This window comes from Saccostrea cucullata, unplaced genomic scaffold (genome assembly GCF_032062105.1).
Source record: "Saccostrea cucullata isolate Sc308-1 unplaced genomic scaffold, CSIRO_AGI_Scuc_v1 ctg3977, whole genome shotgun sequence".
Taxonomy (NCBI): Eukaryota; Metazoa; Mollusca; class Bivalvia; order Ostreida; family Ostreidae; genus Saccostrea; species Saccostrea cuccullata.
The window spans coordinates 48499-63660 of NW_026937743.1; the positions used below are offsets into that span (position 1 = coordinate 48499).

At 32.9% G+C, this 15162-nt stretch overlaps 1 protein-coding gene and 2 long non-coding RNA genes across 3 annotated transcripts; all 3 read left to right on the top strand.

Moving 5' to 3' along the window:
* Window positions 1–616: 616 nt before the first annotated feature.
* LOC134248752 (uncharacterized) lies at window positions 617–2152 on the top strand. The gene is made up of 3 exons (XR_009988121.1): window positions 617–895; window positions 1693–1793; window positions 2019–2152. It is a non-coding gene; the product is annotated as an uncharacterized LOC134248752 (long non-coding RNA).
* Window positions 2153–3639: 1487 nt separating this feature from the next.
* On the top strand, window positions 3640–4676 carry LOC134248747 (uncharacterized). Its single transcript, XR_009988120.1, has 3 exons — window positions 3640–3919; window positions 4200–4293; window positions 4406–4676. It is a non-coding gene; the product is annotated as an uncharacterized LOC134248747 (long non-coding RNA).
* Window positions 4677–8806: 4130 nt separating this feature from the next.
* On the top strand, window positions 8807–11830 carry LOC134248749 (leucine repeat adapter protein 25-like). The gene is made up of 2 exons (XM_062731145.1): window positions 8807–9196; window positions 11532–11830. The coding sequence occupies exons 1-2, from the start codon at window positions 8936–8938 to the stop codon at window positions 11826–11828; spliced, it is 558 nt and encodes a 185-aa protein (XP_062587129.1). The 5' UTR covers window positions 8807–8935; the 3' UTR covers window positions 11829–11830.
* Window positions 11831–15162: the final 3332 nt, after the last annotated feature.

Here is a 15162-nt window from a genome sequence, read left to right on the forward strand (position 1 = left end):
CAAAAATCTTTAGTTTTCCCTTGCTATTGGGTATTATGCCAATGTTCTAAGTACATATTAATGATGATAAAAGGTGCCTATTCTGAAATGATTTATTTCAGGGCCCCTGGGTCAGGGTACTTGGGGTGGAGGTTACATACTAGTAGTCTGAAAATAAATTGATGCTTTGATATCTGCTTTTTGGTATTAATCAACCATTTAGATGATATAAAATTTATAATAAAATTTCCAGAATTTTGAAATATGTTCCTCCAGGGTCAGTGGTTCCTGTGGGGTGGGGTGCACAACTGGTTATAAGGTGGAAATGTATTTTCTCTGTTACTCTTATTTACCTCTGGGTATTAAGTAAGCAGGGTAAGCAAGCTAAGTGACTGTATAGTTATGATAAGCAATTGTGCCTCTTTCAAAACTTTGAATTTCATATGTGGCCTTTCATTTAAAACACGAACAAATTCAATTGTTGGAAAGTTGTTACATAATACTCAGGTGACCTATAAGGCCCGTGGGCCTCTTGTTTTTTTATGAGATATGAACACATCTTTTGTGGTCAGTTTATATTTTAAGCTTAATATCCATGGCAATGCACTTTATCGAGATGCCTTTTTGAGAGAGAAAGTACAGCTGCACCCAGATATCATGGAAACAACTGCAGGAGGAAAAACTCATGAACATTATGATCTTCCAAGATATGAAAACAGTGGTCACACCCTAGAGGACTTGGTGGATATAACTGCAGGAGGCAAAAACTGATGGACAGTTCTTAAATGTGGAAACCACCTGCAGCCAACAGGACTTGGTGGAAACAAGTGAAGGAGGCCAGGATGATGGTTGCTAACCCTCCCCCCCCCAACACTCCCTTCAGGACAAAACAAAGTAAATTACAGACACTCATCAGGTATGTGACATATCTTCTTATTTATAAAAAGTTCCACAATAAATAGCTACAATTCAGAATAAATCAATGCATTTTCATTACAAACAAATGTATAATTATAAAAAAAAAATGAGGTCTTAAAGGACTTTCTACATATCAAGTGAACAATAAAGAGGTTGGTTGCTTTCTTATTGAGTAAAAACATAAGTTAGGAGTTTGAAAACTTTCTTAATTTGAAGTTAGGCTCATCACAATATTCAATTTATTTTGGCCACCATCCTAAACCAAAAAGACATTTAAGTGTAAAAATAAATACTGTAAATCGTTTTAATTCCACGGTGTTAAAATTTCACGATATCTCAAAAAGTACCAAATGCGATGGGTTTAATTTCACGCCGCAAAAATATAATTCAAAATTTCGTATTAGCATTTAAACGTTTTAAAAACTAATAATAGCATTTACGATGGGTTTAATTTCGCGGAAAAATGATGAATCGCGAACATAGCGAAAATAAAACCATCGTGATTATTTGCCAATCTACAGTAATGCATGTTTTTGAAGGCAACAGTTGAAATTGACATCTGAAAGAAAAATTATTATAAATCTCTGCTGGCATGAAGGTTGACATTGGTTTTTGTTTGGAACTGAATATCAACAGTTAATTATCCTAAATACATCAACTATTCATATATTGCTTTTTACCAAAGAAAAATCCTTTTTGTGTTAAATATATTAATTGTACAGTAATTAAAACACATGTAAAAAGAGGTTAATCATTGGGTTAAATTTCAGGATTGGTCGTTGTATTTAATTACAGGTCACATATTTTTAGAGCTTTTCTTTGATCTGATGCTACAGAGTCTATATGTGTTTTCTGACCTGACCAGTGTTTGGATTTGAGGTCATCTTACCTATATGGTGAGAATCATTCTGTTTGTTTTGATAGAAATATAACAATCTTTCAGTTTTTGAAGAGCTAGCTAGCATTTTGATAAACAGTTGTTAATGAACTATATTGGTGTATTATAATTCATCCATATCATTGCATGGCCAGCACTTCGGACACCTAAGCATATAATGAATACATTCATACATGACTTTTTTGGTCAAATGATTGAAGATTTCTTTTCTGTTTTCTTCTAGTGGATGCTGCAACATGTGATGATTCCTCTTCTTATAAGTTGTAAGATTTGGAGACCATACCAAATGTGGAATTACCAGTAGGCAGATTTTGTGTGTACTTGGTTGGCTGGACATATTTGAGAACGAGGGATCATTAAGGTATATGGCAAAGTTACCTTGTTTACTATTTGGCCTTTTATTGTAATTTTGCAGTATATATCAAAATCATATCAAAAATATCATATTATGTAACAATTTTCCAATACATTTGCCCATTGTGGCCTAATTGGGTCATAACTTGAATCTACATTACTTGAGGATGCTTCCATACAAATATGACCAATCATGGCTTTGCTGTTCTTTAAAAGAAGATTTCTAAATATTTTCTTTTATATTTCTATGTAAAACTTTGATCATCCCTTTGGCCTTGCTGTATCCCCAAGGGGGCATGATTTGAACAAACTTCAATCTACATTACCTGAGGATGATTTCGCCTAAGTTTCATCTATCCTGGCACAGTGATTCTTGAGAAGAAGATTCTTAAAAAGTGCCACCAAATTTTCACTATTTCTAAATAATATCTTTCATCTGAACTAACTTAAATCCTCTTAACCCAAGGATACTTTTTGGCAAGTTGGTTGAAATTGGCCCAGTGGTTCTGGTGAAGAAGTTGAAAATGTAAAAAGTTTACGGACGGACTGACAGGCGGGCCTATATGAACAAAATGTGATCAGAAAAGCTCACTTGAGCTTTCAGCTCATGTGAGCAAAAAAAAGATAAATGTCAATGGTTCAGATTTTGGTGAAGTATACTTTGATTTAATGTATATATTTTGAAGACCCTATGTTAATTTTTATAGGTTTTTCATTTGTCTCCTTTTAAAAAATGTCATTTTTGTCAAATTCATGGATTCAAATCATTTTTTAAAATATATATTTGAAGACTCTATGTAAAAAGCATTTTCCTGTGTTTTTTCATATTTATTGAAGCAATACATGTACGCGTTCAAAAATCAAGAGTGTCCTATTCTAAAATTTTGAATTTCTTAGGGTCAGGGTTTTGTTAGAGGGGGATTCTATTGATTATATACTGAAAGTACATAATTTCTATGAAAATCTTCTCTATTTCTGGGTATAAAGCAAACAATTAAACATATACAGTAAAATCAGGAGTGCCTCTTCAAAAATTTTAAATTTGTTAGTTTGTAATGATTGAAATGCCTCTTCAAAAAAATTGTGAAATTTGTGGCTTGGGGTTCTGATATAAAAGCATTCTAGCACGTTTTTTGCTGTTTTTTTTTTTTTTATAAAAAAACTGCAACTTTAAAAAACATTTTTGTAAAGTGTGTCCAATTTACAAATGGGTATGGGGTCACCCAATTCAGACAAGAAAAAAAACAGTTCTTGTAAAGTGTGTCCATATTACAATTGATTATATAGTGAAAGTACAACTGTACATATATAGCTTTATTGAAAATCTCTATTCTTGGGTATTAAGCAAACAATCCAAATGTTTAGTTGTGATGATGGAAATGCCCCTTCGGAATATTAGCCCCCCTCTTCCTTTTGATGCCAATGAGAAAATAATAAGCTAGTATTGTTTAAAACAAGTCTCTTGCATCTGACAGGTTGAAGCAAACACATCAAAGGATGGTGATAAAGAAGTTCATCTTCAACAGTGTGAGAAAGAACTGGAAATCATGCAATGCTGACAGATGGTGACCCTACATGATATGGAAATGAGCAGCTACAGTCAGACAGGAATTGGTGGAAAAACCTAGAAAATGCAATTCTGATGAATGTTGATCTCTCAAGGACTACAACCAGGCAGAGTTGGTGGAATCAACTGGAAAAGACAAGACTGATGGATGTTAACCTTCCCAACAGCAAGACTTGCCACAATGGATTACTGTCACTGATCAGGTATGTGTCACATAAGAAACATTTCAAGATCTTAATTTTTTTTGAAGAGGTACTGAGTCAAAGAATATTATCTTTAGTTAGAGTTGTATAATATTTAAATTAGATACAGTAAAACTCCGTTATAACGAAGTCACTGGGACCTATGAAATTACATCGCTATAATCTGTAATTCGTTATATTCCTATAAGGAGCTTTACTGTATATCTATTCTTTTATTATTTTCTGTTTTATGCAGATAGAGGCTTATAAGTATTGGTATATATAAACTTTTGTTTTATAGTGTGTTTTGATGATTTGGTGACAGTACCCAGTATGAGACTCAGATGAAGTCTGACATGTGGATGTGCTTGGCATGAAAGACAAGAAACCTTCAGGTATGTGAAAGCTAGCTACCCTTTGTATGCCATTTTTTGTGACTCTTGGATTCTCATTTTTACTTTGTCAGTTCTTATTGTTAATTAATTTTTTTTCCTCATTCATTGACAGAAAATAAAAGCATTGAAGAGGCATATCCTTGAGATCATATTTGGAGAAAATCAATGAAAAGTGACATTATGCAGAAAGCCAGATCTGTGAAGCACACACAAGCACATCCATTTTTATTGTCCAAAACAAATTTGTTCGAGGCATTTGTTTTGGAACGGGGTGTCTGAGTTGTAAGAGGGTATGGGGTCACCCACTCAGACACGTGGGTTTTCTCCGGGTGCTCCGGTTTCCCCCCACACTGACCCCTCATTCTTTTTCTCTATGTGCAAATGAGATACAGTTAATTCTCGATAAACCGCCACCTTTTGTAATTTAGAAATCATGGCGGTATAACGATTTTGGCGATGAATTGTTTTAGAGTTACCGTTCTTAGAAATACCAAGCGTTATTACATGTACATGTATATAATAAAAACATATTTCTGATTGAAAATACTTCATGTAATTTTTTAATGTACGAATACGCTAAAACAAAATGTGCAGTTATGAAATAAAGAAAAGTACATTGGTGTGCATTTAAATCTGCAGTTTTGCTATTGAAAAAAAATGCTGGGTCGATCGTCGTGATATATTGCCGATAGTAAGTAAAATGAATTCTTGAATAAATTTGTTTATGGCAACATTGTTAATTAAACATTCACAATTCATACCGTATTATTATTTTTTCAGCAAACTTCGCAATTCATCTAAATTATATAGTTATCGGCGGACTTTAACAACGACCGCTTTCGTGGCTAAGCGGTGACTAAATGATTTTTATTAAACAGAAAACAAAATTATTATAACAGTTCATGTTAAAATCTCTGTTTATTTAGTTCTTGTTTAATTACTTAATTGCATGTACCTTGTCTGCCTTTGCATGCTTTACAACAGGGATAGTCAACCAATTAGCCGCGCTTCACTGACCACGCGCACCTGTGGCGGTAAGAGGACACTTAAAAATGGACGTTTGTTGTGAAAACAGTATGCGAATTTGGCGTTATAAAGAGAATTTTATATAGCAGGAAAAACGTTTAGGGAAATCATCGGTATTGCGAGAATGGCGATGAATCGAATGGCGATAATTCGAGAATTGACTGTAATTACAATTTAGATCATTTATCATTTGTTTTGCTCTAAAGTTATTTGACATTATCATATTTATATTGTAAAGTACGTGTTAAAATGAAGTAGTTGAAGGTTAGTTGATAATAGGCTTTATCGATACCCTGGGGCATTACTGGTTGGAACTTAAGTCCTCGGGGAGGAGAAGCTGAAAGGGTCTAGATGGAGGCTGCTTTGTCTTTTATGATCATGCAGATAAGTTTATACAAAAACAAATTATATATAAATATTTATTGCAGATGTAGTGATTGTTTATATATTAAATGAGTATATTCCTATAATGTTCAAATTCTGTCAGCAGTTGTACAAGTAATAATTTGTATAGTTTATTCTAATTGCTAACTTATTGTGAAATTGAATGAGTTTTATACCTATGTGTCACAGACTAAATACATGTGCAGTAAAAATAATTGATAAAATTTGATGTGATATGATTTGTATTTGAAATGTACCTTTATGATCTGAAAATGTTAAATTATGATTTTTAAATGCTACATTCTGATTTGTATATGTAAAGTACAATATGTGAATGTTGAATTGTATGTTACATTTCATCAACAAGTTTTTTGAAGAAAGAAAAAACAAAAAAAAAACAACCTAAAAAAAAAATTAAAAAAATAAGCAAAAAAAAAAAAAGGAAGAAAGGAAAACAAAAAAAAAAAGAAAGAAAGAAAGAAAGAAAAAAGAAAAACAAGAAAACATAACAAAAAATGAAAGAAAAAAGAAAAAAAAATGAAAGAAAAAAAAAAGAAATGAAAAAAATGAAAGAAAAACAACAAAGAAAGATATGAAAAAAAAATTAAAAAAGAGCAAAACAAAAAAGCACAAAACTTTTAATGCTGCCTGCTTGAATTAACATATTTTTATGTTTTTTCAAGCAGAAGGTTCCAAGCCCTTGTAAAAAAGCAGAAGAGAAGTTTTGATATGACATTACTGAATTCCGGAGTCCCGAATTCATGTAGACACAACTGACGTGACAATTATTTAATCAAATTATGGTGTCTTTGATTTTGATATTTTTGTGCAGTTTTTTTTGCTGAAATGAGGTGCATAGTCATGATTTCCAATTGCAACTTTGTTGCTCTCATAAGATGAACTATTATCAAGTGTACAGTTAAAGTAAGGAGGAATGCTTGTACATGTATATACCAAAATTTTATTTGATAGCTCATAATTGAGAAATCCCTTTTAAATTAAGGTTTATGCATTGAAATACTGATATATCGATCAGTTGTGAATTATTTAAAATGAATTATTTATGCATTTTCTTCCCAGAAAAATTAAATTGCTTTATTTGCAAATAAGAAACTATGTTTTTATTCCTTATTGTGGCCCCATCCTTCCCCATTAGGCTTCATGAATTTGAACAAACTTGAACTTTCAATCTCTACCTCTTAGAATTTATGCATATAAATATAAATATATAAATATGGAATATAAAGTGTGTCACTGCTCTTCTTGAGAAGATTTTGATAATATCTATATTACCAGAGAATATATATTCTCTGTAAATTTAGGCCAGATGGATAAAAAAATGTTTACACCAGTGGACCTAGCTGCATGAATTACTGTAAAAAAATGGGATGGACTGATTGATTGTAGAGAGCTACAGTAATTCAGGCAGTCACCCTTTGAAAAATTGTAAATTTATGATGCCAGATGGGTTAAAAATTTATTACAGAAACAAGTGCTTGTGTACATGAACTACATTATTATACCACCTGCAAACTAATTTGGGGAATATAGGAATCAGTTTGTCTATCTGTCCGTCTGTCTGTGCAAACGTGTCTGGTCCATATCTTTCTCATAGAGGAACATTAGAATCTGCTACTTCACACAAAGATTGCTGATGACCTAAGGATATGTCATGACCTTGACACAAGGTCATTTGGGCAAGTTCAAGGTCACTGAAAGAAAAAAATTCATATTTTGTGTCCCGTCCATATCTTTCTTATGGATAAACTTAGGGAGCTCTCATTTCACACAAAAATTGCTTATGATCTAAGGGTGTGTTGTGCCCTTGACAAAAGGTCATTTGTGCAAGTTCAAGGTCACTGAAAGAAAAAGTTTATAATTCATGTTTTGTCCATATCTTTCTTATGCAAAAAGCTTGAATCTACTACTTCACACAAAGATTTGTCGCCCATATGGCACAGTGATTAGAGCATCTGCTCTAGAGTCCCGAAGTAAAGAGTTGATCCTTATGTTGCTGATGAAAAAATTCAACTGGAGACTGGTCCTTCGGATAAGACTATATAAACCGAGGTCATGTGTTGCATTAGGTGCTGGCATGAAAAAGATCCCTTCGTACTCAATGACACTGAGTGCCAATTGCATATTGGACAAAATTTGCAGCTGTCTTCACTGGCAAGTGGTGGCATCTCCATATAAGTGAAAAATTCTTTAGAGGGAAGTTAAACAATATACAATCAATCAATCACACAAAGATTGATTATGACATGAGAGTGTGTCATTATCTGAAGTTTCTGAACCCATACAAAGTCATCTGTCCAAGTTCAAGGTCACTGAAAGACAAATTTCATAATTTGTGCCCAGCTAGTCCATATCTTTCTTATGGATAAACTCTAAGTGAGTTCCTATTTTATACAAACATTGCTTATGACCTGAGGGTGTTACATGACCTTGACCCAAGGTCATTTGTGCAAGTTCAAGGTCACAGAAAGAAAAAAAGTTTATAATTTGTGTTTGGTCTGTATCATATTAGTATTGATGTTTTATAAGGCTGTATGCCTTAGTTTCATTTATTAAAAACATATAATCAATTTTCAGTAAAATTTCACTCTAAATGTTTAAACAAATTGTGAACACCAATACTAGCATTTATAAATACATGTAACTTAATTTGCACCTTATCTATAAAAAAAATTGGGGGGTTGTCCCTTTTGGACAGTTCTAGTTTTAATAGATATGCAGTTACCGGTGGTCCAAGAGGAAATTTATGTATTTTCAACTATTTTCAACTTTCAACTTAATTTTCAAATTAACAATTAAGGCTAGAAAAGACCCTAAGTTAACAATGTTTTTTACCCATTTCCAAATTCTCTTAAAAAGATTAAATTGAATTTGAAAATTAAAAAATTAAAGATAGGCCTAATTATTTTGCATGTTGACAAAGTTATCGTGCAAGCTGACATATTTTCTTGCATGATGACATAATTTATCCTGCATGTAGGGAGCAGAAAGAAGCTTAGGACTAAATGAGCGTCAAATATGATACTTTGGATCCACCCACCTGTTGTCAAGGGCACGTAACTCTAAACACAGGTGAGACTTCCGGTAGATGCCTCGCAGATGATTACAATGAAAGCCACAGCACCTGTCAAAGCACATTGACACCTGAGGGTCGAACGCTTTCATATTCTCATAAATGTAGTGCATAAAATATTACCGATGGTCAATAGCCAAAATGGTGGACGTAAACGGACTACCGCCTTTACCCAAGTGTTTTTCTGAGGCGGAGATCTCAAATATAGACTGTGAACATCACAAAGAAGAAACAAATCAAAACTCAGACCAACGAATACTTGTCAATGGAGAAATTAACGATTCTGAGAAAATGGACCACTCGAGGTTGAACGGGGTCGTGGAAGATTCGGGTGTTGACGATAAACCACGGTCACCATATTCAAGGCTAAACAATGCTTTGTCAAAGCTCCGGGAAGAAATGGTCAGTGTTAACACTAAAATTTTATTGCTTCCATTAAGTTTTAAAAACCTTACATCTAAAAATCTGATAATATTGTCATGCATATATTTATGCATGCATGAAAAAACTTAATTACAGTTTAACTTCGGTATGTCGAACACTGATATCTTGAATACCATGGATATTTTGAAGTGATTTAATTGGTCCCAATCGCTTATTCAATAAGTATTTCACACTGTATTTCTCGAACCTTCAGGTTCAAGATATTGAAGTTGACTGTATTATCAACTGTACAGAATGTAGAAATACATAGTTTGAACACAGGGTAGTCACGATCAATTTGCGACCACCCCCTACATAATTACAATTGTAGTGGTTTAGATTTTTATTTCAAAACCATCGTTTCGTAATTCATTATTTACAAGTATTTGCTGGTATTTCAATCTGATAATTCTATTTACCATTTGTTTTCAGTTGTTACTTACATAAAAGCCCTTTATTATTTGTCTTTTATAAGTGAGGACAAGTTGACATTCCACATGTTTTGCTTTTTAAACAGGAAATGTCATCCATGTGTAGTCTATTAGTACTTTTGATACCTGCGTTCTGATTGGTTAATTTAGCTATAGGATCTTTGATAGTCATTGGTTTTTATTTTGGGCCTTGCCAGGGTATTTAAACCCGTGGAGCAGTTTTCTTCACTTGGGTTGGGGAACACAACCTCATGGTTAGTTCCTCTTTTCTGTGCTAAGAAAACCTCATGGTTTATGAGCACTATTTGATTAGAGAGAGCTAAGAAAACCTCATGGTTTAACAGTTCTCTAGGTTTTAGCTTAGATTTAGTTTCACGTTTTTCACATGTTAGGAAACAGTTAGGATGTAGGGTATTTAAATTAAATTTAGTTTCCCCTTTCCAAGTCCAGCCTGGTATATATATGTAGATAACAGGTTTATTTTCTAGAACCACTATTTATTATTTATTTTTGGGTGTTGTTTATTTTCTGGGTCAGTTATTTTTAAGCCTATAAGAATTAGTATTGATATTTCCAGATTAACTCTAGAGTGTTGATAGTGTCATATTGGGTGATGTAGCTCATTCCTTTTACATTTTTTTCATCTCTTTAGGATTTTTGACTATTTTCATAAGTATGGAGGCCCAGTAGGGACATAGATTATTTTTCATAAGTTTGCCACATTCCTTCCATTTTTCATTACATTTTTCAATTATTTATTTATTGAGGTTATTCATTGAGATTATTGAGATTCATTTTTTCAGATTAAATTACATTTTATTTTTGATAAAGCTTTATTTATCCTGTGCCATTTTCAAAGACTTTTCTGTTTGTTAAATTTTGATCATTATTTATTATTTGTTATCATTTACAACGGTTAATTCTCACTTTATTAAATCTATAAAACTTACAACTGTGTTTTCATTTAGCGTTGACCATAGTTCAGAAATCCCCTTACCTGGGTTGATCATTGATAACTGGAGATATTACTCCTTTAAGCCGAGTTGGCTAGTAACTTTGGTAATTTATACACTGAAGAGTTCTACTTCCGGTTACATAATTTTTGGTGCCGTGACCAGGATTCGAACCTGGGTTGTCGCGGGTAAAAGTCCTGCCAGGGGCAATAAGAACTTGGGTTGTGTCTTCGAGGGCGAAGACCATTTTAAGGAAGTAGGAATGTAATGGTTAGGGCTGTGGATATCGGCCTGGATAGCTCAGTTGGTAGAGCACCTGACTAGAGATACAGGGGTTTCGGGTTCGATTCCGGGTCCAGCCATACATTTTCGCCTTTCCTGTTACAGATTTGGTGCCGTTGACCACCCCTGGAATTGCAGGAGAAAGTCTTACCACAGTCTAATAAGAACTTTGGTTGTTTTGTCTTCGAGGGCGAAGACCATTTAGGAATAATGGTTAGGGCCGTGGATATCGGCCTGGATAGCTCAGTTGGTAGAGCACCTGACTAGAGATACAGGGTATAATGCGGCTTAGCCATGCATTTTCTCCTTTCCTGTTACACAATAATAGATTGTATAGAAGAGAGATGTTGCAAAGCATCTGGTTAGCTGTAGTGCAGAACTGTAGCTCTCTGCTTGAGAAAATTCACAACAGACAGATAAAGCAGAGAGCTACAGATCCAAGCATTGTAAAAACCTTCGATTTACGCCGCCAATTTTTTGTCGCTGACTTTGGGTATTATTTCTTGTAGTTTATGCTTTCTCTGGCCTTTAAAATGATATCCGATAATAAATCATATATTATTAAATTCATATATATTCGATTAAACACCATCAAGTGTACCTAATATGTATATTACAAGATATTCATAACTTTACAATATTTTGCAGGCTGGTTTAAGGCGACTAGATGTTTCTCTCCTGACTCAGTTGTGGTCCCTAAATGATGCCATTCACGAGTACAAGTCGGCCATTCAAGACCGCTTCTCTGAAACCAATTCTGAATACTCATGGGGAATGAACAGTAGAACGAGTTCAATGTGTAGTATTGACGAGTGTGATGACTGGACTGAGGATCTACACATGAAACTGGATCACGGTCAGATAGGAAATTCTCTTCACAGTAGCACTTCCAGTCTTCTTCAACAGATCAACGAACTCAAAGAGAGAGCCGAGTCGGAATTTTGAAAAAAAAACCAAGTCTGAATTTTAAGGGGCAGTTCAGTTGTGCAACAGGAGTAGTGTGTTATTAGCTGGTCTGGGTAGATGTTGTAAAATGCATTGTAATTATTTCCTTTTACAAAGGCATGTTTGAAATTTTAATTCAACTAAGAATTAGCTTAGAGGAGGGAGGGGGGATATTGGCAATAAGAACAAAATTAAGACATGGTGGTTATAAAATTCAGTATCCTGGGAGGGGGATGGAAGGGGGGGGGGGGGCTGATGGGTTAAGAAGTCATGATTTTTTCAGTCAAATAAAAATGAAATTATTAGCCTTAAAGATCTTTTAACCAAACATTTTTAAAAGTATGTACATGTATATTTTATAGTAAAATGTACATGTACTGGTACATCATGTATTATCTATGAATTTGCTATACAAAAGCATCAATAAGGACCACTAATATTTTACACTTAGTAAATTTGCTGTTTGTGTACTTTAAAGTTAGAATATAGCTTTGTTTACCACTTTAAATATTATTTAACAAAATAATATATTTGTACATCTTAGGGTATAATAATTGTGTACAGATAGATGATCTTTCATTTTCTGTTACTTTCTCAATGTGTAACAGACATATGGCATATTTTCAAAGGGTACTCTTGAAATAAAGTAAGTTTTAAAATCTACAAAATGCTGAGAAATCAGCTTAAAGGGTACTAATATATAAATAAAGTATACATGTACACTGTGACAGTCACAGTATTCTTTTCAAAGGAAGGTGATAATTTATTGGTGGTACACTTTGTCTCAGTCATATTGTACACTAATATACTAGTCAAAGGATCTATCCACAGAGTAATTGCATGAAGTAACAATGTATTTTGTAATTTTGCATTTAATTCTTTTATGTGTAATTTAAAATATGCTGACTTTTATCTTGAGCTGATCATGACAGTTTTTTTCCCATTTTTGATTTGCTGGTGAATATTTCCTTGACATTTATGTATATGCTTCACACGTACTAATTTTGTAATGACCACAAAACAGCAAAGAGATTGGAGTTGCATGTGTATTGACTAGAATTGTAATTTAAATTTGACAGCTATTATTGTTTTGATTAAGACCCACAAAATATGCATTTAGTAGGTTCATCTCATCCAAGATATATTTTTCTTTTTCAATAGTAATTTGCAGTATATAATTTTAAAGGTGCTTTTAAAATAAGTTAGATAACTTATAGAAAGTATGTGTTCCTTTCTTGATCTCCTAATTGATAGAATTTTTAAAAAAGTAATCTCATTAATTCAAGAGCAACTACTGCATCACTGAATTTATAAAACTGTCTTTAAAAAAAAGCAAATTAAAGCTAAACATAGTGTATTTTTATGTGCAAAGTTGAAAAAAAATAGATGAATTATGGTACATTGTACAGTAAATCAGATTTTCCAGTATTGCTCTATAACTCTAAAATATTCTGAAGAATTTATAGAAAATAGGTAATTAAAAGAATTAGGACAAAAAAAATAGTAAGAGAAGTCACTCCTAGTGATCATGAGACTACTGCACAGTGGCACCTAAGCCTGAGTACACAATTTTGGCCACACCAAGTCATGGTTAAAACTTAAATGCAAATTTGCACAAGTTAAAGTTACTTGTACTTTATATACATGTATTATAGAATATATGTATACATACCTGATAGTTTATAAAATACAATACTACATAAAAATATACACATTATATAACTCCCTTATTAAGGACTATATATTACCCCACATAATCTACCAGGGTATATACATATACCAGTATTTATCTTTACCTGACAACTACCTCTATATGTAGATATGACCACCTTTAAGTATATTTATTATTTCTTGTACAAACTTTAATTGATTTATAAATGATGCAAGTATAAAATTGACTTTTAAGGAATATACAGTGCACGTGAGCAAAATGGCTTAAATAACAATATTTCCTGAGTTGAAAGCTCCAGATAATTGTGACTCCTAAATTAAAATCAAAGTTTACAAAGCAATAACCTGTATATTGAAAAATCTGCTGATAAACAACAGCAGGGACATTATGACTCGGGTGAGTGTGTTGGCCTAAGGGCATCTTTTTTCCCCTTGTGTAACTAAATTATTAATAGTTCAGCATACAGAATTTCACTTTAATGGGCATAAACAAGTTATTTTGATGTAACTTGATTCTTGCTTGAAAATGTAATTTTTGTTTTATTATATCATATGATGCAGTTTGTTGGTGACATCATTTTTTCTTAACATTCTTGCACTTGTTTTATTAAAAGCACTGTAATTTTTTGTATATATTGAATGGATATGCATTAGATGCATACTTTAATATTTATAAGTTGTATTGCTGTACCAAAGTATATTTTAAGGTGTATAAATTTATTTCAATTTATGTATTTATATGTGTAAGGATGTTTGGGGAGGGGGGTAGTAAATGTTTACATTGTTATATTGTTGCCCTGAAAAATATTGTTAGTATTGTTATACATGCAAGTATTAAGTACTATGAAGAATAAATGTTATATAACCTGACAAAACTAGTTTTGAAAAAAAATATTTTAAAACATATTATGGAGATACAAATTATTGTACTGTTTTCAATGTCTTAATATTTATACCCATGATCTGTTTCACTGTATATAGATACCTTTGTGTATGTTTAATACAAGATGAAGTTTTTCATTATGGGCATTTAAAAAGTGTAGTCATAGGGCAAGAAATCGATGGGCTTTACAATTTGTTGCATGCATTTACAAGAAATCAGCATTAGATTTGATATGAAATTTTAAGAAATGTATTGACTAGCCAGGTTTTGCAGCTTATTTATAAGGTCACAGTGCACATGAAATAGGTTGATGTGAAAACTGTAAATCAAAAAATAATTATCATTGTTTCCTCATTTTGGTTTTGTTTAACAATGTTGTTAACTTTCCCCTTAGAAGACAAGGTGCCTTACACAGGTGTGATATTTCTTGTTAATAAATCACAGAAACATCAAAATTGTTTTTCTTGTTTTGTTAAAAATCCCTCTGAGAATGTTTCACTTATACTTAGATGCCACCACTTTCTTGTGGAGGGCTGCAAATATAGATCTGTATTTGAGTTATGGCCCTTGAGCAGTGAGGTACCCAGTGTGACACAGGATCTCAGTTAAAACTTGTCTCATCAGAAGGACAGGTCCATGTCTTACAGTGAGATTTAATTCCCCAATCAGTTTACTCTGCCACTTTAGAGCAACTGCATTATGCACTACGCCCAGGACTGGCAGGAGAACATCAAAATATATATATTATTTCTCACTTTATGCTGGTTTATGAAATTAACT